This window comes from Cryptomeria japonica, chromosome 2, assembly GCF_030272615.1.
Source record: "Cryptomeria japonica chromosome 2, Sugi_1.0, whole genome shotgun sequence".
Classification (NCBI taxonomy): domain Eukaryota; kingdom Viridiplantae; phylum Streptophyta; class Pinopsida; order Cupressales; family Cupressaceae; genus Cryptomeria; species Cryptomeria japonica.
In genome coordinates, this window is record NC_081406.1 from 640,910,907 (window position 1) to 640,936,136 (window position 25,230).

The following is a 25,230-nucleotide window of genomic DNA, read 5'->3' on the forward strand; positions in this document are numbered from 1 at the left end:
CACAGCACATGCTTTCCGAAAATATAAAGTTTTCAAAAAATGGAGGTTGGATGCTCATTCTATGGCTCCCGGAGTGCAAAAACTAGACATCACTTTGACTAGAAAAAAACACAATCAAACAGCAAAATTGGAAAAAATTACCAACACCATGAAGTTGGCCTCGGAACCAGCTTTTCGACGCCTATTCGTTTTCAAAAAAATGACTCTGTATGCCCAAGATAGAGCCAAAAAAGGGAGTCTGGTGGCTAGGGAGCGGCGCTCCGATGGCCGGCAGCTGAGCTAAGTGGTCGGGCAGCGTAGGGAGGTTGTGGGCGGCGCTAGGGGGCCGGGCAAAGCAGGGGCCGGATCGGCGGGCATAAGGGCCGAGTGGAGGTCGACGGCTGGGGGCCGAGCGGAGTGGCGGCTGGGAGCGGAGCAGGCTGGGGCTGAGTGCGAGGGCTGGGAGGTGCAGCAGCGGCGGGGCCGGGAAGCGGCGGCCGCAGGGAGACTGTCGACGGGAGCTGTAGGTGGCGGGCTCTGGTGGAGCGAGGGCCACTTGGGCGGCGGGCCGGAGGGCAACGACAGGTGGCAGCCCGAGGAGCCGGCAGGGGTAGGGGGAGCGGCGGCTGGGAGCGGAGCAGGCCTGGGCTGAGCGCGGGGGCCGGGAGGTGCAGCAGTGGCGGAGCTGGGAAGCGGCGGCCGTAGGGAGACCGCCGGCATGAGCTGCAGGCAGTGGACTCTAGCAAAGCGGGGGCCGCTTGGGCGGCGGACCGGAGGGCAACGGCAGCAGGCCGAAGGGTAACAGCAAGCGACGGTCCGGGGAGCCGGGGGGGGCAAGGGAGCCGGTGGCCGGTAGGGAGCCGGAGGCCGGTGCCGGTGGGGGCCAGGGGCTGGCGGGGGGCCGAGGCACTGGAAAATACCTGCAGTGTGCTGCGTACAAGCCTGCAATATGGCAGGGGGCCCACGATACCCTGCGTACTGTGGGAACCCCCCCATTAAAACTTTGCTAAAAAACAAAAAAAATTTGAAAAACCTATTTTCGCCTTGATTTTTTTTTTAAGATTTTTTTAATAAAAAATCAAAATCTGGCCTGCATGCCGTAAAAAGGTAAAATATTTTTTTTTTGAAATTTTTTTCTCGAAATGCTTGCCAAGGTCGTACGACCTAGATCTGAGAAAAAAATTCACCCAGAGGCTCAAGAACCAAAATAGGTCAAATTTTATATGACCATAGGGGTTTTCAGGCCTTCTGAGCACGATGGTGAGGTCCGTTTAGGCCCAAAGTGCTCAGAAAAAAGGTCAAACCCTAGGTACATAAAAAATTCCTGAAACCCCAGATCTGCTTCCAAAGCCAAAAATTCTCAAAACAAGAACAGGTAGCTGCAGATCTGAAGCTCTGATACCATATATGAGTTAAGAAAATACAACACCATAGGAGCCCAAATAATCTCTGCAAGCTGAAAAACCTGTTACAAGGAGAAGCAATGAAGCAAATCACAGATGGAAAGAATACACAGGAAAAATATGCTCCAAAACATGAGAGCTCAATAATCTCCAAAATGTATTGTCAATAATAATCCTTCTTCATACAATGATAAGAAAGAACTCAAGCTTTAATAGGTCAAGAAACTCTAAAAGGGAAAACCTAGGTTTGCACATAATTATTAATTAAAATAATTAATTATATGCACCTAAAGTTAGCTTAAGTGTAAAAGAGGTAAAGGGAACTTAAATAATTAAACAAATATTATTTAATTAATCAAGTAAATACCTGAATACTCTAACAATTATATAAGCATATAATTAGTATTTTAATAATAAACTAAATATATTTATTGTAAATTAAAAATTTTAAAAATTAAAAACGAAATAATAATTTAAGAAATATTGATCAATGTATTCTTTATGATTTCACCAACCATTTTCTTTGGGAGATAATGATGGATATTATGGTTTTTTTCAATGTGAAGAAAAAACAATGCATATTCAAAGGCAATATTATAGGCTTTACGCTGAGGAGGATTTACAAAACATGATTTATGATTCTCTTGCACATAGTATGCATGGTGTTGGGTGATGCTTTTCCCAACCTTACACATGTATAGAGTAATTTTTGACAATTCATCAATATTAGTTGCTATTTTGTTGTTGGATTTGGGTGAGGCTGATGAAGCCTTCATGGATGTGGTGGACACATTAGTTTTCCCACATTAGAGAGGAGGCCTAAATGTGGTTTTGTGTATTTGTTCTAGGTTTGGGTTTTGTGATTCACTCTAGTACTTGGTTAGTGATTCATCAATCATATAATGTTTTTTGGGTGTCTTTTTATGATTTGCATTATTCATTGTGATGAGAACACTCGCAAATAGAAGGCTAGGTGGCCCGCCAAAGGTGGATTGTTCTTTCAACCTTTTTTTGATAGCTTGGACTCTAACAAAGACAAGGAAGATGTGGTTGTGGTAGCAAATGCGGAGCAATTTGAAAACTAATAATATTCAAATATAGCTATAGTATATGATACTCAAATATGTATAAACCTTAGGAAATTTTGTTATAGGTTTTCCTATAGAATAGCCATATTTAAATTTATGCAAATATTTTTTAGGGAATGCCTCCTTAGATCATATTTCACTTATTAAAAATTATACAAATTTTTCTAGATAATATTTTTTTGATTTAAAGAAATAATAATAAAATTTTATTGCAAATAATTGTATGGTTGGCATTTGTTTCTCACAACCCATCAAGAATTGTTGTGATTACTTTTGGTTTTGATTAAGAAATATACAAAGTCAAAACCAAAAGTAATAACAACAAATGATTATTATATTTCATTAATTAAATACTAAGAATTTATAAACTTCTTAATGATGAAAAAGTGACATTGTTAATGGTGTCATAAAGGTTCAGATCCAAGGGACGACAAAGAGAGAATGAAGAAAAAGAGGACACCACAAAGGAGGAAGGAGGAGGTCATGACAAAGAAGGATGTGAAGAATAGAAGGATGGCTAGCATTAATGCCAAGAAGGAGAAGGAAGGAGGCTGAGTGTTAATGTTGGGGAGAAGGTCCCCATTTGTGGCCTCACCTAAAGCAAGGGCCGGACTAAAAATCCTTGTACTTTCACCAATCAAAAACAAAAAACATCTTTACCATTTTAAAAAGACAAATGCAAATTTATTTCTTCACATAAAATATTAACATCTTTACATTTTGGAAAAGACAAATGTAGATTTAAATAATAGTTTTTCTTTACCAATTACAAAATATTAACATCTTATCTTTTTGAAAAAGAAATGTAGATTTTTTTTCTTCTATAACACTCATCTTCAAATACCGCCAAAAAAAAACGAATTCCACTCTTTTTTTGTCACGACAGCAATAAATAATGTGAGATTGAAGATAGAAAATTGTGCGACTGCAATCCAAAGTTGAGAGATATTACTCGAAACGATAGAAATGGACCTCACAAAATCATTCTGCCATCCAAACAAAAAAATGTTCATCAAAATAATGCAATCGATATTTTCCACTCAGGAAAGATTCAAGAGAAAACTGTACTATATAAACGATAGAAACATTGGGGTCCATAATAACAAAGCAGCACTTTTGGCAGAGCATGATAATGGAGGCAATTTTCCCCTGTTCCCCAAAATCCTGCTTTTACAATGCCCCAAAATTCTCTCCACTCCCTTCTCATCCGCGGCGCCTGGTTGCATGCAACGTACAAACAGAAGCAAAACCCCCTGCAACTACACCCACAGACAAACCCACTTCTCCGAGCAGATCTCCTGGTTCTGCAGAAGATTCGACGCCATTAAAGCCCTTGAATGTGCAGTCGTTTTCGAGCCTAAATTCTTCAGATTTGCAATCTCCACGGCCATTAACTGCCCTTGTATGCAACGCAATCGATGACTTCATCAACAATTTCATTGACAAGCCACTCAGGCCGTCGGTGGATCCGCGGTTTGTCTTGGCCGGAAACTTTGCCCCAGTGAAGGAAACAGCACCGACAGAGTGTGTAAATGTGCAAGGAACTCTCCCACCATGTCTGGATGGCGTATACATACGCAATGGCCCCAATCCCAGGTACGTTCCGAGGGCCGGCCACCATCTTTTCGACGGCGACGGAATGTTGCATGCGCTTCGAATCAAGGGCAACCATGCAACTTTCTGCAGCCGATTCGTCCGCACGTATAAATACGCTCAGGAAGACATAGCAGGAGGTCCAGTAATGCCCAATGTCTTCTCAGGCTTCTACAGCTTTGCAGGCGTGGCCAGAGGCGCGCTAATCGCTGCCAGAGTTGCTATGGGGCTCTTCAATCCTTTCAATGGCGGGGGGCTGGCCAATACCAGTCTGTTGCACTTCGACAACAAGTTAATGTCTCTGGGTGAATCCGATCTGCCGTATGTGGTTAGAGTAACGGACTCCGGGGACGTTGAAACTGTCGGGCGTTATGATTTTGATGGGAAACTGTTCATGGGTATGACAGCGCATCCTAAGCTCGATCCCGAGACTGGAGAACTGTTCGCATTCCGTTATGGCCCTGTACCGCCGTTTCTCAACTACTTCAGAGTGGCACCCAATGGGGAAAAGGAGCCCGATGTCGGAATCCTCTCCATGCTGCAGCCCTCGTTTATCCATGACTTCGCCATTACTGGTAAATACGCCATTTTTCCCGACACCCAGATCGTGGTGAAACCTCTGGACATGATCCTCGGTTCGGGATCCCCCATCGGCTGCGACACCGGAAAAGTTCCCCGTCTCGGAATCCTCCCGCGGTATGCTACGAACGACACTGAAATGAAGTGGGTCGAAGTTCCGGGGCTCAATTTCTTCCATTCTCTCAACGCGTGGGACGAGGGAGACGAAATCGTGCTCATTGCTGCGAATTCGTACCCTGTTGAGCACATCCTGGAGAGGACCCATCTGGTGCATTCCACGGTGGAGAAAGTGCGCATAAATTTGAGCTCGGGCATCGTCGTCAGGACTCCTCTGTCTTCCAAATGCCTCGAATTTGGTGTTATTAATGGCCGGTTTCTGGCCAAGAAGAATCGATTCGCTTACATGTCGATTGGTGCTCCGCTGCCGAAAATTTCCGGCATTGTGAAGCTCGATTTTGAGAAGGAAGAGATGAGCGATGTCAAGGAGTGCGTTGTGGCTTCGAGGCTGTATGGCCCAGGCTGGTTTGGTAGCGAACCTTTTTTTGTTCCCCGGAGTGAAGAAGATCTGAATGCTGAGGAGGACGACGGGTATGTGGTGGCTTATACCCACCATGAGAGCACCGGAGAGTCGCGTTTTGTTGTCATGGATGCGCGCTCCCCAACGCTGGATATCGTGGCCTCTGTGGAACTTCCTGCGAGAGTTCCTTACGGCTTCCATGGGCTCTTCGTCAGCGATAGGGAGCTCTCCTCCAGTCGTTACTGATGGTGTGTTTGATTGTTCATGTATATACTTCGCTTGTAGTAGTTTTTTTCCACCTTCCGCGTCGTGACGACGTTGTAATAATTCTTTTGATGTTTCTCCAGAAGCATCAAAAGAATTATTGCATGGATTGTTGAAATTTGATAGTATTAGACGTTGTAATAGTTTAATCTTGATTTCTGGTCGAAGTTAAATACTCAAGTTGTTCAATGTGCATATACATCTCTGAGTGAGTTCTGTATAAATAGTTTTGTATCAAAAACTAAATTCCACATAAAATGGTATATATAATATAGTTTTCAAAAATCGTTAAACATAACAGATTTATGTGAAATTTTTTGGAGTTAAATCTTCATGCTCTACATCTTCATTTCTATTAAACCACAAAAAAAATGACGTAAAAATGTCGTGTTTTGATAATCTGAAATATTTTTGGAATGTCATTTTGTGTGAAGATTAGCCTATACCCTTTGTATCTGTTTTTTTAATAGGAAACAATATATGGTAGGGGGATGGTGGGAAACTATAATTCCAAGAAAATATGGTTGGCGAGATCGTCCACATCATCCATTCTGCCATCAATTTAACCATAGCCAGAGGTTACTCGGATGGGCTCATGCAAGACCATTGACCCAAAAAAAACTGGATAACCATATGAGAAAACAAGACATTATAATTGAAATTTAGGATTAAAATGTTATTATACAACTATCACATTTAAAAATAATGAGTTTCAAGGGTGAAATAATATTTAGTTTAGATGAGAAGTTTCATTTAAAGATCTTTTTCTTTTTCTTTTTGGGTGTTGATAAATTGTTAGTGGTCTTTGATCTATTACTAGCATATATATCTTAAATTTAATCTATAAAGTATGTCAAGATATGTCGAGGCATTGAATTTTTTTAATCTAATAATTTTTTATATATTAAAGTTGAATGATGAAAAAATTAAACGCCTCAATATATCTCAGTTACTTTTACAAATTAAGTTTAAAATATATATGATAGTAGTGGTCATGCCACAACATGTAAGACATTAAATATAATAATAATATTAAATATTATTAAACCCTAACCCTAATTAAACTTTAACCCTATCCTTATTTGAACTCTTCCTTATATTGAACCCTAATTATACCCTAACCATAACTGACTATTTGCACTTATTAAACTTTAACCCTGATTGAATCCTCATCCTAACCCTAACCCTAAATTAAATTCTAACCTTACCTGTAATCCTAAAATTATGTTTAGTGTTAGGATTAGAATATAGTTAGCATTAACTTGATAAAATTAAGGTTGGAGTTAGGGTTTGAATGATAGTTAGGGTAAGTTTTATGATTAAGGTTAGGATTAAGGTTAGCATTAAAGTTAAAATAAGATTAGGTTTAGGGTTTGAATGATAGTTAGCGTTTATGACTAGGGTGATTTGAATTTAGTTTTCTTTAGGGTTAGGGCTGACTTTGGTTTAGTGTTAGGGTTCATTATGATTTAATATTATGGTTTGTTTTGGTTAAGTGTTAGGGTTAGGGCTAGGTTTAGGGTTTAATTTTTTGTTTCATTTTTAATAGGGTTCAAGTTAGGGTTAGGATTATGGTTAGTTTCATTTTAATACACAAAAAATAATCCAACATGGGAGTAGATTTGTTAAGTGAAATACTCTAAATCTTATAGTAGATAAGCTTGATTATGGTGGTTCATGGTTAGGGTTTAATTCAGCTTGAGATTAGGGTTTATTGTATTTTAGTATTAGAGGTAGAGTTCAAGTTGGTTTAGGGTAGTGTTGGTTAACAGATTTGTCCTTCTTAAATACCTTTCAAAAATTACTCATAAATGCCCAAATTGAAAGACAAACAAAAATAACCAACAGTTGAGTCACTTGCAATAGTATATGCAAGTGCTCTCTACTTGTTTTACAAGGCACAATTGTTGGCAATTGACACTCAATTGGTTGGTTTCACTATGTTGCCATTGATGGCAACATGGCATTGTGTTTCGGCTTCATGTTTTGGTTCTATGGTATACCAGTAGGCACTTCACAGATACTTCACCGGCACTGACACCGGTAGGACGGGAGGATTTCTTTGGTTACCGACAATGCAGGCCGACATGGTTTAGTAAAGGTTATGACATTATGGATATGTGAATGTAATATGATGTGAAATATATCAAAGAGATCATGTATGCGAGGAAATTCATGTAAGGGTTATTTCGGTAAAGGGTTTAGGGTTTCAGATCGGATCAAACAGAGCTTAAAACGGAACTATATACTGGCATAAAAGATGTTATCTTAGCAGTTCACACTTATCTAGATTGTAGTTTGGAATTTTATGTAGTCAGTGAGGCTCCTTTTGTGATTGAGTAGTGTGCTCTAGGCTGTAAGCCTTCTTGCAAGTAGGCCCTCATATTTTGTAATATCTCTTCATATGGCCAGTGGATTGATATTGTGGGTCACAAATCCCACTGTGGTTTTTCCTCTTTGAGGTTTGCCACGTATAAATCTATGTGTTATGGTTCTCATTTATGTGATTGTCTTATTGGTTGCTTTACTTCTTTCAATTTTGTATGTACCGGTATACCGGTTGGTGTGTGCATGTTTTGATAAGGCTAAAATTATCATTTTGGTATAACACTGATTCACCCCCCCTCTCAGTGTTATTTGTTTCCAACAGCAACTACCTTCGAAAGTTACACAATGAATAAAATTGCAGGTTATGCCTTTAACCAAAAGGTAAAGAAGGCAAACAATCATCTACCCATAGCCATGAAATAGATGTGAAACTTTATATTTAGAATTAAATGAATGCAAAGAAGTAACACACAGATCACCCCTTCTCACACTCGTGGATGAGAAACAATGAAAATGATGAGAAGCAAACTTTATAATAGATTGATTATTTTGAATTCACAGATTCAGAAACACAATCTCCTTTGTTTTATATAATGGAATTTGCATAAAAAATGATCACAGAGACATTCAGAATTTGCAATCTAAAAGAAAACACAAATGAATACACAGATTACTCTGCATTTGTCTTATTCCTCAATGAAAAATCAAGCCCACAGACTCAGATCCATGTACATCAAAACAAAATGGTGACTGATAAAAAAAAAAGCCCCCTTTCTCCTTTACAACATCAAATTAACAACAGCAAAAAAAAAATTACAGCATCAACCACTTTCTTCTATTTTCTATTGCATATATATAGCTCCCTTTTTTGTTTGAGATTTTCATTTTTATAGCTGATTATTGATAAAGGGAATAAAATTCACATTCCCATGAAATTTCCTCTCTCAAACATATTTTAAAACATCTAAAAATGTTTTCAAATATAAAACATAAATAAGTAAGAAAGTCTAATTTTTCTTGCAAACACTTTTTACTAAATTCACCCTGGATTAACCAAGAATCCTGGAGCCATAAAAATTTGTGAGAAGTTATGATATTTAAAATTACAAATGGTTTTTTAACAACTCACCAAATCAGGGTACTTCCTTTGTAAATTGACCCTGCCAACCATATTGCATGCACTGAGAAAATATTAAAATAATACATCATATGAGCTCATATAGTCATAAAATTAAATCTGGAAGAATTTGAGACCAAAATATTAGGTGGGTTGGCTTTAGATTTTTAAAATTTTCAACTTTGTTTGGGCTGCATTTTTGGGTTGGCGGATATATGTGCAGAATTAGACTATCAGACTGAACCGTTGAACATTGAACCTTGGACCACGGGGTTCAATCAGAAAGTTCAAAATTGTAGATTTCACCCACAATATGCTTCATTAATCACTTTTCCTTTGCATTCTCCTGCGCATTGAACCTTTGAACTTTGAACTTTTTGAAAAGGTGTAATAGTTCAAGTTCAATGACAATTGTTACAAATAACTTTAACTTTTTTTAAAAACAAGGCCATGATACAACATACTCCACTTGAACTTGAACCTTGAATTTATATGAGGTTCAAGTGAAAGGTTCAGTTCAAGAAAAACTTCAACAAAAGAAAAACCAAGACTTACACAAGGCCAAACTAAATAAAACACTCTTTATTTTTAAATAATGTGAGAACAAAATGCCTCAGGAAAATGAGGAGGGTAACAGGTAGAATTAGATTTATGGATAGGGTTCATTTTTGTTTTGAGTTAGGGTTATAGTTCAAATTCATTCATGGTTAATGTTACAGTTAAATTAGCTTTAGGGTTAGGGTTCAATTCCTTTCAACATTAGGGTTACAATTCAATTTGGTTTAGGGTTAGTATTTGATTTGATTAAATGTTAGAGTTATGTTCTAATTGGTTTAAGTGTTTGAGTTATAGTTTAATTAGCATTATGGTTCAAGCACAATTATGGTTAGGGTTACCATTGGGTTAAGGTTGGAGTTCAATTAGAGGGAAATCTTTTATTTAGGGTTACCTTTCTAGGATAATAATTGGGGTAAGGGTTCGGTTTCAACTAGAATTAGTGTTAGGGTTAGTGTTAGGGCTATGGTTTAATTAGGAATAGTGTTAGTATTAGAATATGTTTATGGTTAGAATTAGTGTTAGGCTTCAAATAGGGTTAGGGTTTAAGGATAAGCCATGGTTTTAGGGATAGGGTTCAATTATATTTAGATTAGGGATAGGGTCAAGGTCAGATTGGATTTAACGTTAAGGCTACTTTAGGGTTAGGGTTCAAGTTCAAGATATGGTTTAGTTATGGTTAGGCTTAATTTTAGGGCTAGGTTATCATAAGGGTTCAATTACATCTAGATTAGGGTTAGGGTTAAAGTGAGGGTGAAGGTTAATGTTAGGTTGCGATTAGGCTTATTATTGTAGGATAAGTATTGGGGTTAGGGTTAGTATTTAATTAGAGTTTGTTAAGATTAGGATTGAATTAAGATTTGAGTTAGTATTAGAATTCAATTAAGTTTCAATTGAGGTTAGGACTAGCGATAAGATTTTATCCTAATAATTTTAATTATTATATCCATTGAACATGAAGAAAACAATGATTGATTAAAAAAACTTACATTAAATATGTTTTGTTTAATAATAAAAATGTTTAGACAAAAGAATAAAATCATATATCTCATGTAAGAGATAAACAAAACTCAGCCTAAAATAACTTATTGCTTAATCTTGTCTCTACTGAATGATCATAATTGAATTTAACCTAAGAGTGTGTTATGTGGATTACTAACTTCAAAATGACTCAACGTTATGTGCTTTTAACTTTTGAGGTACAGAAGGATTTGGGAAGGGAAATCTAAATAACAAACATTAATATGTATGATGGAAAATTACATTATTGCACAACAAACGAAACCTCTCAATTAAAATACTTACAAATTATAGTGAGAGCATGAATTGAACTATTTGTGTGAAATGATTTGCAGATCTAAAAATAAATCTTATAGTTATGTGCTACACATAATTCATTAACCTAGGTAGGTTGAACATGCAAAAAGGATGGGGAAGAAATGTGTTTTAGTGGTGAGTAGTTTGAAGATGATTTGGCAAGGACACGTAATCAAGCTATCCTGAGAAATGACTTGTTTTTGTTGAGTGTTGTAGTCGAATCTGGATTTTATATATTCACTCATCTTTCACTTATGCAACATGGGGTGAGCTTTACTTTCCACTTTGATATACGTCCACAATTAGGAGATTTGTTGTATATTTCACTAATTTCTATTTGATTTTTTTTTTCCTCCTTGCTAAATTTTGTTTGTTCAAACAAAATACTCTGAGATTCTACCAATAACTCATTAAGAACCTTGGAGCAGCTTGTAAATGTCGACCATGATTTCTATGCATTTCGTAATGCACAAAGTGGTGGGTTAATGAATGAATTTTCCACATAATGTGCATGTTTTGAGGTTTCATTCATTTGCAGACATTATTTCTTGTATTCTAACTGCTAACTTTGGTTTCCATCATGCAGGAGAAATCAATATTATTTACAAAAGAAAACATGGTGGTTCTGGATTAATAGTTCCAAATCATGATGAAAGATGTTAGAATCCAAGAATAGAAGTTCTAAATAAAATAGCTAAGGAATCTCATCGCTAAGTATAATAATTGATAGTTTGTCTTACAAAATGGTCTTGACAATCTATTCATTATATCGAGTTAAAAATCCATTGAAATCCATTTCAGACAAGGAAATTATTATACGGGGAAAGAAATCTTTTTATAGAAGACATAGCTAGAAATTATTGTTTTGTGGGAAACCTCACAATGCATTTTTTGCTATTTCATTGTTTCCAATGAGCTTCAATGCTTGAGTTCATTGTCTCAGCTTTTAAATCCCATGCACATTTGTTCCTGTAAATGGAAGGAAAGCAATGTTCAACATTTCTCATTACTAAGCCAATGAAAGAGAACAGTTAAAAACTTTGAATCCAGAATATAATACCAATAGTTTTGGCACCCAAGAAAGATGGAGATGTGTACGGATTCAAGGGTTATCAGCAATTAAATATATTTTCCCAATACCACATGGATGATTTGATGGATTTCCTGAGTGGAGAGAAATACTTCTGGAGAGGAATACTTCATAAAAAATGATCTAAAAAATTTGGGTATCACCAAATAAGATCAAAGCGATGAGTAGAAGATCAAGATAAGACAGACGGGTCGTATGAGTATTCCGTCATTCAATTTGACTTCACAAATATTTCAATTACATTCATGAGATTGATGAATGTGGTGTTGAAGTCATTCTTCATTATTTTTGTAATTGTTTATTTTGATGATATTTTGGTTTTCAGTAAATAAAAGGAAGAACATGGGTTAGTGCAGGATCAAGGGGGGCCAAAAAGTGGCGATGTGAAAAAAATAGCCTTCCTCACTCACTTAAAAATGCGAAAATCCATGTTGACTTTTTGCTTGGCTTGGGTGTCAGTACACCTTGGCCTGGTAATTACCTATGCAAATCGGATATCCAATTTTTATTTGTAATTTTAATTTAAAAAATATATTATATGTTACATATTATATAATATATAATATATTATTATATTATATAATATATATAATGTAATAATATATTATATAATATATTATTACATTATATATATTATATAATACGTATTATATAATATATTATTATATTATATTATATTATAATAATATAATAATATATTATATAATACAATATTATATATAATATAATATAATATAGTATCACCCCTTAAGACACCCTATGACCCCTAACGACACCATAGGACCCCTTAAGACACCAAATCATGTCGTTAGGGGTCATATTGTGTCCTATGACATGATTTGGTGTCTTAAGGGGTACTATGGTGTCGTTAGGGGTCATAGGGTGTCCATAGGGGTCATATAGTGTCCCATGAACCCTTATGACCTCTTAGGACACCATATGACCCCTAATGACACCATATTAGGTTGCTTTGGGTCATATTGTGTCCTAAGGGGTCCTATGGTGTCCCAAGACACCATAGGACCCCTATGGACACCATATGACCCTTATCGACACCATAGGACCCCTTAAGACACCAAATCATGTCGTTAGGGGTCATATTGTGTCTTACAGGGTCGTAGGACACAATATGACCCCTAACGACATGATTTGGTGTCTTAATGGGTCCTATGGTGTCGTTAGGGGTCATATGGTGTCGTTAGGGGTCACCATAGGACCCCTTAGAACATAATATGACCCCTTAGGACACAATATGACCCAAAGCGACCCAATATGGTGTCATTAGGGGTCATATGGTGTCCCAAGAGGTCATAAGGGTTCATGGGACACCATATGACCTCTAATGACACCAAATCATGTCGTTAGGGGTCATATTGTGTCTTACGAGGTCGTAGGACACAATATGACCCCTAACAACATGATTTGGTGTCTTAAGGGGTCTTATGGTGTCGTTAGGGGTCATAGGGTGTCCATAGGGGTCATATGGTGTCCCATGAACCCTTATGACCTCTTAGGACACCATATGACCCCTAACGACACCATATGACCCCTAACGACCCCATATGACCCCTATAGGACACAATATGGTGTCCTAAGGGGTCCTATGGTGTCCCAAGACACCATATGACCCCTATGGACACCATATGACCCCTATGGACACCCTATGACCCCTAACGACACCATAGGACCCCTTAAGACACCAAATCATGTCGTTAGGGGTCATATTGTGTCTTACGGGGTCGTAGGACACAATATGACCCCTAACGACATGATTTGGTATCTTAAGGGGTCCTATGGTGTCGTTAGGACTCATAGGGTGTCCATAGGGGTCATGTGGTGTCTTGGGACACCATAGGACCCCTTAGGACACAATATGACCCAAACCGACCCAATATGGTGTCATTAGGGGTCATATGGTGTCCATACAGGTCATATGGGGTCCATAGGGGTCATATGACCCCTTACGACACCATATGACCCCTAACGACACCACATGACTCCTCTCTCTCTCTCCCTCCCTCTCCTCCTCTCTCTCTCTCTCTCTCTCTCTCTCTCTCTCTCTCTCTCTCTCTCTCTCTCTCTCTCTCTCTTTCTCCCTCTCTCCCTCTCTCCCTCTCCTTCTCTCTCCCTCTCTCTAAAATATGACTAATAATATCCGATATCCGATTTAATCGGATATCAGATTTCTACAATGTGGCAGTTTACTAAATAAATGGCGGCAACGGGAATTTTTTGTACTAAAATCGGATATAGGATAAAATCCGATATCCGATTTTTGTACCATATGACCGAGAAAAAAAGGGTTTGTGGGCCATTCTGTAGATTCCAACGGCCCACAGTCTGCATATATTTTGTTTTCTATCGAGGATCACAGGTTTTTAGACAGCTAGAGACAAATTTGTGCTTTTGGGAGATTCTTAAAGTGAAAACTTACATTGTCAATCACGAAGGAGCATGTGTGGAGGGAAATGGGGAGTAGTAGTCGTCGGAAGTCTAAACACAAAAGAAAACTTTCAAATGAACAAATTGAAGTGTATAGAGAAAGAGATAGAGAATGTCATAGGAGGAGAAGACAAGGTATGTTAAATATTGCTAATGTTACTTCAACTGAAGAGGAAATTGAATTTGAAAATTGCCACAAGTTATTGAAAATGAAAATGTAGATTTTGAAAGTGAAAATATTGAAAATTTTGAAAATGTTGAAAGTGATAATGAAAATGCTCAACATGTGGAAAATTTTGACATAGGAGGTGAAAATGTGGAAAACTTTAACGTTGAAGTTGGAATTTCTCAACCAAGTGAAACATATGTAACACCTAATTACTTTAGAAATGAAGACCCTCTCATGGATGAAAGACAAATTCCAAATCCAAGACCTTCAAGAACCCCAAAATGGTTATTTGAAATCGATGAGAACATTATTGCGAATCTTGAAGGGAAGAGGTCAACAAGAACCGTTTGGTTGTGGGCTACACAACTTTTCAACCAAAATTTTAGCAATAAGACATTGACCGAGCAATGCCAACTCTTTGTTCAATTGCTAAAGATGATAAAGATGAGACCATTGCTAAACAAATTGAAGATTCATATGAACAAGATGGAGAGAAATTCTATTATTGCAAAAAATCTATTTGACACTCTCAATTCTATTATTGCAAGTTCCATGTGGAGTTTTCAATGTACCATGAACTTTTATGTAATATTCATTCTACGATGCATACTAATGAGACGTTGTAGGAGTGTGGTGCAATGCTATTTCCAAGATCATCAAGAGACTTGAAAGATCTATTTTTATGCCCTAGAGATGATGGCTGCTATTTCTATAGAAATGATTGCTTGAATGAAAAGTGCTCAGAATGCAGTGAGTTGTCAAATTTTGTTTCGTGTTTTCATGAGGGTAGCGAACGCGAGTTTGGAAATAATTATGTTGAGAAAAAAAGATACGAGACAGTGAAAAATACTTTGAAGAGTGGAGGTGAAGGTTCTAGATGCGAATTAGTCTCAAGAGAAGTGAGTATTGCTGATTTTATTTTAGATTTTAAGGAAAATCTTTTCTACAAGTATGCAAGGCACACCCATAGGTCTCAGTGGTTGGATCAATAGTTCAGGATGTGTAAGAACACTTTCCCGATTGGCACTATTGTATCGGTGGTTGATTTTGCAGAGAACTATACATTGCAACCACAAAATGAGGTACAGTCTCAGTACTATAATTTAGTCCAGATTGCTACTTTTGTTCACATTACATATAGACATGCTCCTGATAGTATAGAAGAGGACAGGAAGATAATCAGGGAGTATCATTTTTATATAAGTGATGATAGATCACACTCCTGCGAGTATGTGCAACATTCTTTCGAGAATTTTTTTGAGTTCTTGCATGAGAAAGATATTGCAATTGACCGACATATAATATGGTCAGATAACTTTATGGGTCAATTCAAGAATGCCCGTATGTTTTATTGGTTGAGTAGAATGCATGTGGAGAGGCATAAACCTCATATTTGGTGTTTTTTTTAGGTAGGGCATGGGAAGGGAGAGCATGATGGAGCAGGTGCATGTTTGAAGAGAGCTCTAGTTAAGGAGCAATTGAGGATTTCAGGTGCAAATTTCTCTGATGCACGTTCTATTGTTGATTGGTGTAGTTCAACATTGTCACATGGAGGTACTCTTGATTTAGTAGTGAGCAGATTCTTTTGGTTGGTTGAGGGGGGAACAATGGGAGATAGATTGGATTGTCAAACAATTAAAGATTCTTCAAAAATGCATTCATTTCTCAGCTTAGATGCAAGTACATGGACCATTTGGACATGAGCGTTGGCTTGTTTTTGTCAGAGTTGTGTTTGGTGTGATTGGGATCAGTGTGAGTCAAGTGAGTGGGTTGATACGTGGGTTCCCCACTATCTAACTCCTTTATCTCAAACAATATCCTTGTCAAACGATGACATGGAAAGTTCACTTGAGTATGATCGTCTATCAGATCTTGTACAATCAGGACATGTTTTTGCAGTTGTTGCACTGCAAGGGAATGAAGAGAGATCAAAATATTGGTTGGCACGATGTGTACAGGGAAAACACAAGCTAACACAACTAGTGATAGATGATGATGGGTTAACATATCCTATAATGGTGTCATATGGTGTCGTTAGAGGTCATATGGTGTCTTGGGACACCATAGGACCCCTTAAGACACCAAATCATGTCGTTAGGGGTGATATGGTGTCCTAAGGGGTCATATGACCCCTATGGACCCCATATGACCCCTATGGACACCATATGACCCCTAATGACACCATATTGGGTCGCTTTGGGTCATATTGTGTCCTAAGGGGTCATATTGTGTCCTAAGGGATCCTATGGTGTCCCAAGACACCGTATGAACCCTATGGTGTCCCAAGACACCATATGACCCCTATGGACACCCTATGACCCCTAACAACACCATAGGACCCCTTAAGACACCAAATCATGTTGTTAGGGGTCATATTGTGTCCTACGACCCTATAAGACACAATATGACCCCTAACGACATGATTTGGTGTATTAAGGGGTCCTATGGTGTCGTTAGGGGTCATATGGTGTCTTGGGACACCATAGGACCCCTTAGGACACAATATGACTCCTTAGGACACAATATGACCCAAAGCGACCCAATATGGTGTCATTAGGGGTCATGTGGTGTCCTAAGAGGTCATAAGGGTTCATGGGACACCATATGACCCCTATGGACACCATATGACCCCTTAGGACACAATATGACCCAAAGCAACCCAATATGGTGTCATTAGGGGTCATATGGTGTCCTAAGAGGTCATAAGGGTTCATGGGACACCATATGACCCCTAACGACATGATTTGGTGTCTTAAGGGGTCCTATGGTGTCCCAAGACACCATATGACCCCTAACGACACCATAGGACCCCTTAAGACACCAAATTGTGTCATTAGGGGTCATATTCTCTCTCTCTCTCTCTCTCTCTCTCTCTCTCTCTCTCTCTCTCTCTCTCTCTCTCATATATGGCAGTTTACCAAATAAATGGCGGCAATGGGAAATTTTTTGGGGACCACAATTTTTTGTACTAAAATCGGATATTGGATAAAATCCAATATCCAATTTTATTTTATCCGATATCTGATTTTTGTAGTCAAATTTTCAAATTTCAAATTTTGGCTCAAGAATGCTTTGGTATTTGGCTTGGAAGGGAAAAGCTTGGAAAGTCAACTAAAAAAACGTGTTTTTCAGTATTCCTTGATTTTCCAGACTTTACACTGGTGGCTGACGACTTTTTTTGTAACCAAAATTGATAAAATGAAAAGGTTTTTTTAAGGACGTTCCCAGCTTTCCAACAATATAAGGCTTGTCTTATTTCAACTTTAATAAATAATTATTATTTATTTTCTAATTGAATTCTGACAATAGTCCTGATTGATATACTTATTGAAAAACACTCATAACTTTCAAACGGTATAACATTTTTTGAAACCGAAACATGTGTCACATCCTATGCTTTGTCTAATATAGGGAAAAATTAAAAAAAATTAAATTTCATAAGGTTTTGACCAAGTTAAGGTGTTCAGACGTAGGAGTTTCTGAATTTCTAAAAAGATGTAGTAAAAAATTCATAAATAATTATTTAATTTATAAAAAATTTAAAAAAAATATGTGTCACATCCGGACATGAGTCTTATACTTATATTATAAATATTATAAAAAAATATTAATATTTGATTGTGATTATGGTGGTCAGACATATGTCTACTTCTTATTTTTTTCCTGAAATTTTAGTACCACTACATTGAAATTTGAAATTTTCATCAAATAGGATTTTTTTTTTCCAAAAAAGAACTAGTAGCTTAGAAACTTCATTCAATTTTCTATATATTCTCTTCTTACATATTTTAAAAATAATGTTCACAACTTATTCAAATTTTCATGTCAAGCTACATAACTCTGATTTTCTGAAATTTCATTTCCACTTAAGGGTCTATTTTGGCACACCATGATCCTACACATACCCACATTTAGAGCATCTATGAATTATTTTATAAAAATTAAAAGAAGAAAATTAGTTTATTAATCTTAAGAAATGTAGTTTTAGGAAAGAAGAGTTATTTTATTATAGATTGACCCAAAAAAAAGTTAAGGCAATATTAGATTGGCCATCACCTAGACATGTTTGAAGCAAGTAGTTCTCATAGTTCGAATAATTTTTATAGGAAGTTTATCAGAAATTTTAGTGGCATTTATGCTTATATCATTGACGCGATCTAAGAGGGAAGAAGATAATTCAAGTGGATAGTTGTAGCAAACCATTTAGTTTCGATATATTGAAAGATAAAGTGATAGAACAACCCATAGTAAATCATTACCAGAATTCAACGAAATATTTTGAAAGTTGATTGTGATGCAAGTGGGGCAGAAATAGGCGGACTTGTAAGTCAAAAAGGAATACCCACTGCATACTTAAGTGAAAAAATAAATGAGGACAAGATAAATATTTAGTGTATGATCAAGAATTTTATGCTATTGTGCAAGTACTCAAGAAATGAATGCATTATTTGCTACCCAAGGAATTTATTCTCTACACTCACCATCATGCATTATAATTTATTAATAGCCAATGTAATTTTAAACATAAAAGTGAAAAATCAAACCAAGTAGCTAATGCATTAAGTAGAAGTTGCTTGGTATTGAATGAGATAAATATAAATGTTATGGGATTTGAAATTCAATTAAAACAAATACGAAAAGGATCCAAATTTTGGTGAAGATAGGTAACTTGCATAGTTCCAATTGAAAGAGATAGAACACAATGGCTAGAATACTTCATTCAAGATGAATTATTTTTCATTAGGGTAAACAGGTTTTGAGGGGACCAGAAACCCCGTAGAATAGGTTTTGAAGGGACCTGAAACCCTCAGATTTTTCACAGATCCAGAACCAACAAAGGAACGTTGCAGAAAGATACATCAAAGACCAATAGCAGCCCAGCCACAATCACACATGATGGATCAAACGTTATAAAACTAGTGGCAAAAGAGGCTGCAAAAAATAGAGCAACCACAACCAAACTAATGCCATCCAGTCAACAAAAGTAAGCCAATACAAACCAGGTTGACAAAAACAACATATCTAAATCAACTTATAGATCTAAAAAATAGAGAACAAGAGTTTATTAGGCACCCTCAGCCAACAAGAAGGGTTTTACTAGGCTCCCTTAACTTGTAATAGAGTCTCCAGGCCACCAAAAGCAAATTCTGATCCTAACCAAAACCAAATACTTGCCAAAATGGACCTTTGAAAACTGCCAGCATCCAACCTGTCCCAGATACGAACAAAATATATAGGGTTTTTCCAGGCTTCCTCAACCTTGAGAGTGGGTTTTATAAGGCTCCTACAACCAGACAAGGTTTCGACAAGGCACCCAAAACCTTCAGCACAAACAACCATGATGGTATGAAACTTCCAGGCATAACTAGCATCATTTGACTCCACCTCAATAGGAGATGGGTCAACTCCAACCACATCCATCTCCCCCTCCATAGAAGATAGGACCACCTCAATAAGAATAATCGAAGAAACCCCAAGATGCAGAAAATAGAGCATAACAAACCAAGCCATGGAATCAAGAAAGAGAGGGATAGAAAAACCCTCGTCATAAAGGGACCCAAGAGAAACATGACATAAACAAGGAAGATCGGATCCCAACAGCAGAATAAATAAAGGTTTTAACAAGGTTCCCTTAACCTTCATCTGGATCAAGAAAACATGGGTTATCATAAAGATCCCAAGTCCAATAAAATCCACCCCACGAGATTTAACCAGGCTCCCCAAACCTAAAGCACTGGGTTTTAACATGGATCCCATAACCATGACAGAAAAAGACCAAAGAGATCGTCAAAGGAGAGCAGCCACTCAAAACCTCTCCCTACATCTACCATGGGAAGATAAGCAAAACACATCTCCACCTCAATAGGAGATGGAATCACCTCAATAAACAACTCTGCAAACAACCCATGAGAAAGAAAAAAGAGAGAGAAGCCAAGATAGGACACAAACCACAGACCAACCTCCAAGAAGGTGAAGAGCCAAAACCCTCTAAGATCTCTATCGTCCAACACACCCACGAAAGACCAAAGCCCAGGCGGGAAGCCATAGAAAGCAAACAACAGAAAAACCCTCAAGCTGAAATAGGGGCACCAACACATCATACCAAAATGAAGGCACGAGAACGAAGAAGCACCGATAATAATAGATGGAATAGAATCTAAACCATCGACCTAAGCACCAGCCCGCAAGGCACATAAAAACTACCATGGCCAGGACATAGAGCAGGGGCCAAATAGGAAACATACAAGAAAAGAAGTGAACACCCCCAATCAAAAAAGAACAACCCAGAATGTCGAGCCATGACGAAAGCAGACCAACCCATCGGTTGAGCAAGGGAATAGGAACCTAAGCCCTTCAACCAACCAGCCGAAATAGGACCAGATTCAATCACCAAGGATGCCACCACCGCCCACCAGAATTCCTTGCAAGCAAAAAGCTCGATTGAGAAAGAAGCATACCAAACCGTAGGCCAAGAAACTAAGCACCTAGCAGGCCTCATCCAATCATCTTCATCACCATCAGATTCATCATCCCCTCCTCCATGACTCCCCCTGCAGAAACCCTAACCCCGCTCCCTCCTCTCCCTCCATGCTCCATTGTAACAAATTTCAAAACTCCATTCAAGATGGATTTTTGTTTAAGGAGAAAGTTATACACTTCTTAAGGGACAATGAGGGAAAGTTTGATTAGAGGGAAGCATAGAGGACTTGGAAGGTATTTTGGAGTTAATAAAATATTGGGGTAGCTGAGTGAAGGATATTATTGGTTGAGAATGAATAATAGATGTGAAGAAGATAGTGCATAATTGTTTGATATGTCAAAATGCAAAAATAACAAGTCAAAACATATGTTTATATCAGCCTTACCTACACTATAAATAACATGGGAGGAAATGAGAGTGGACTTTGTTCTTGGGATACAAAAGACTCAGAAAGGTAATGACTCCATTTTTGTTGTGGTAGATAGATTTTCTAAAATCACACATTTCATCACATGGAAGAATTTAAATGATGCAACACATTAGGTTACATGTATTGACCAGAAGCATTATTTAAGATAGAGATTCAAAATTTGTTGGTCATGTTTGGAGAACATTACGAAAAACGTTAGATACAGAGTTACCTTTTAACTTATATTATCGTCCTCAAACAGATCCATGACAAACAAAATTAGCTGATAGGAGTCTTATAAATTTGTTGTGATGCTTGAAAGGTAATAAGTCAAATAAGTGAGATGTAGTATTCATACAAGCTAAATTTAAATAAAATAATTCAATAGAATCATTAGTAAGAACCTCTTTCATGTTGTAAATTATGGATTTAGTCCAAGTTACATGTCCATGAATTGAGAAATAATACAAACTTAGGAAGAAAAAGTGTTGTTGAAGACTATGTAGAGTATTTATATGAGTCGCACATAAATAAGTAAAAATATATTTGGAAGAAAGTACCCTGAAGAAATATAAATATCGTGTTGATTTGAATAGGAGAGAAGATGAATTTGAGGTGGGAGACTTGGTCTTAGCTCGTCTAGATGAAAGGAGATATTCCCACAAGGTACGTACGACAAGTTGAAGTGGAAAAATATTGGGCCATATAAAGTTCTTAAAAAAATCCAAATAATGCATATGAAATAGAATTACCAACAATGATAGATATATCTCCAAACCTTAATTTCGTTTATTTGTATTATTATTACAAAGAAGAAACAATTAGGAAAAATGATATGGTTTTAGATTATTATGACATAACACATTGGGCTCATTACAGTTGTTGAAAAAGAAAAGTGATAAAATTGATGAAGTAATAGACTTTAGAGCGGTCAAAAAGACATGAGACAAAGAGTATAAGGAATATTTGGTGAAATGGAGAGGATAGAATATGGAAGAGGAAACATGGGTGGCAAACCTAAACTTCTAAAGTTTTTTATTCCAATACTAGTGTATAAATCTTCATGAGTTTTAGATTTTGAAATATTTCTTTCTATCGGGAGTGTCGAATGTAGGAGCATCTGGGTCCATATGTGATATTGCATTATACAAAAAAAATTCTATTTGAAAATTATGGTTTGTTTGATTTTATTTTTGTTTCTTGCAAGAAAAATTCCTTCAATCAATGAACACATACAAAACATAGAAATTAAATATTTAAATTTGATCACTTTGTGGCTCCAAAGTTTTAAAGATTAATGATTTTAATACATATTTAAATGATATTGTAGCGTCGTAAAATTGCGACACTTGCAATTTCGACTGCATTTAAGTCTTCACGATGGCGGCGCAACGTTGAACCTAAATGGAGACCCCGAAACCTGTTTACGACATCAAAAACTGCATCTTTCTGCACCTTGGCCTGATCCTCCTTGCACCCTGCTGTCCCGGGAGGTGGGACCATGGCGCCCAGCGCCCTGGTCCCTGGCCCTATTTTGGGCCCGGTCTCTTGTTGGGCATCGGGTCTTCAAGTTTGCAATTTGGAAAATAATGCTCCTAGGTCGGCCTAAGGTCGGAAAAATCAGTCTCCTAACCCTAATTGACAAGTATATAAACTACATTTCCCCTCCCACAAAGGCGGCGAAAAATATATGTGTGCAAGAGGCGGAAGCGATAGGCAAATATTCAAACATTTAAACATTCAAGCATTCAAGCATTCCTTCAAGCAATTAGGCATTCTAAGTCTCCAATCAAGGCTAGGTGTTGCATTCAAGACAAGGATTCAACCATTGAAGAGGAGATCACCTACAACATACAACATCATTACACCTTCGTATGTAAGAATACAAACATTCTTACAACAAGGTATCAGTACTGGATTACATTACAAACATTTACATTTACAACATTCTCATTTCTTGGTTAATTCCAAAACCGGGGTTTGACCTGAAGGCAAACCCCTAATCCCTAACCTCCCAATCTTCCTCTCTTTTCTATGTGTAGGTTGCAGGTACGCGGTTGTAATTGAAGATTTGGAACCCTGGTGCAGAGATGAATAGATCCCCCTTCGTTTCGCGGATTTTTCAGAGGACCGTGTGCACTCCGGGCACCATCGTCCCATCAACTTTCGCTCAAACTTGCAGGACAGCATCGTCTCGACATTTTACTGCTAATTTCAGGTCCATAGCTTCATCCTATGTCCCTATCTCCGTCTATAAGCGAATCTTTCTTACTTTTACATACACTCCTAGTTCAATCCTTCTATCTACATTCTTTACAAAAGAGGGTATCCTTGTTGTCTCAACCCTTGAAACTCATTTAGAATTCAATCTTGCATTGTGTGGGATTAGATCTTATGAGTTTCAACCCCTCTTTTGAATGTAAAGTCTCTCCTAAGTGAAAACCGTCAATCCTAGTGACCCCCTTTCTCTCTCCATGGAGTGGGGGAACACCTAGGGTTCAATTTTCCGCTTTACATTTTGGTGAACCCGACGTGAACATCCTAATTCTGATTATTCTTGGTTAGATCTGAAAAAATTTTGCTTCCTTAATTACATTTCCATGTTTGATCTTTTGCAAATTTTAGAGGTTAATTGCATAAAAACCCTAAATTTTCTTTTTAGTAATTGAGCTTGTGAAATGTTTAATTGTTAATGCTTGTTTCAAATCTACCCTTCTATTGCAAATTGTCAAATCATATTTGTGCTTTAATTCTGAAAATTAAGTGGTTAAGTGTCAAAACCCTAATTTTTAAAACCCTCTTGATTCAACCTTTGACTGATGATTTCACTGATCAAAACACCTCCAAATCGGCTGTAACTTTGGATTCCGCAACAAAATCATAATATCTCTCATCCCTAAAAATTTTGAAAAAAGTTGCGAGGACCATGTGCACCCCGAGCGCCATCGTCCCCGACATTTTTTCTAAAATTTCGGGAGCTAGATCTTACTGTATTTTTCTGCTAAAATCCAGAATCTTGGCTGATTTCATCAATTCTAACCCTTTCAAAATTAAAGTCAAAGTTGGTCTAGCGATTGCTTGGATTAAGGCTTATAATCATTCAAAAATTGTTGAAATTGAAATTTTGTGTTAAAATTGTGTTTCTTACAGTCCTAAATCTGAAAAGTGTGTTGGCATTCATTCAAAATTTCAGTGCTTTATTCAAATTCTTGCAGTTTGTGACTTTTGAAATTGAATTTTGCATGAAATTGAGTCAACTTTTAAATTTCAAAGCTTGCATTGCTTTTAGGATTCCCTCTAAAATCATAAAATTCAAAATTTCAGTTTCCCTCTCTTTTTCAAAATTCAAATTTTGCATTTTTCAACAATCTTGGTAGGATTCAATTTTGAGATTGTAACTTTAATTTGGCCTATCTACAGATCGTAAAATCACTCAATTTTTTCAGATTAGCTTTAAAATCATCATAACTTTCATACCTAAAAATTTCAAAAAAAGTTGCGAGGACCGTGTGCACTCCGTTCGCCACGGTCCCCGACATTTTTTCTGAAACTTCGGGAGATTGTCATGATTGCATTTAACAGCTTAAATCTAGGAGATTGGCTGATTTTATTGAAATTTGCTACCTCTAAATTCGAAAATAAATTCAAGATCTCAATTAAAATTAAGTGCTACCCCCTTGGCCCTAATTTTCAATTGTGCCTACCTTTCTTGGAAGTTGTGCATGAGTTTTACAACAATAAGCCCTACTTACACTATTCCCGTTAGACGAAGCCTTAGAATTAAGTCTTTCCAAGGTTTAATTACCAAGGAGATGGAACCTAATTTAAATGGCCTTTTTAACGAGGACATGGGAAATTCCTTTAATCCTCTTAATGATGAAGAAGCTCTCCATGAGGTT

At 37.3% G+C, this 25,230-nt stretch overlaps 2 protein-coding genes across 2 annotated transcripts; one reads left to right on the top strand and one right to left on the bottom strand.

Annotated features, from left to right (window-relative positions):
* Positions 1–279: 279 nt before the first annotated feature.
* LOC131869174 (vegetative cell wall protein gp1-like) lies at positions 280–975 on the bottom strand. The gene has a single exon (XM_059215730.1). The coding sequence runs from the start codon at positions 973–975 to the stop codon at positions 280–282; it is 696 nt and encodes a 231-aa protein (XP_059071713.1).
* Positions 976–3,483: 2,508 nt separating this feature from the next.
* Positions 3,484–5,618, top strand: LOC131055199 (probable carotenoid cleavage dioxygenase 4, chloroplastic). The gene has a single exon (XM_057989800.2). It carries the CDS (start codon positions 3,597–3,599, stop codon positions 5,403–5,405), a length of 1,809 nt encoding a protein of 602 aa, XP_057845783.2. The 5' UTR covers positions 3,484–3,596; the 3' UTR covers positions 5,406–5,618.
* The last annotated feature ends 19,612 nt before the right edge of the window (positions 5,619–25,230 follow it).

Bases quoted from the DNA above. Each gene is read 5' to 3' on its own strand.
- LOC131055199 (XM_057989800.2), top strand. From the start codon at position 3,597: ATGATAATGGAGGCAATTTTCCCCTGTTCCCCAAAATCCTGCTTTTAC.
- LOC131869174 (XM_059215730.1), bottom strand. From the start codon at position 975: ATGGGGGGGTTCCCACAGTACGCAGGGTATCGTGGGCCCCCTGCCATA.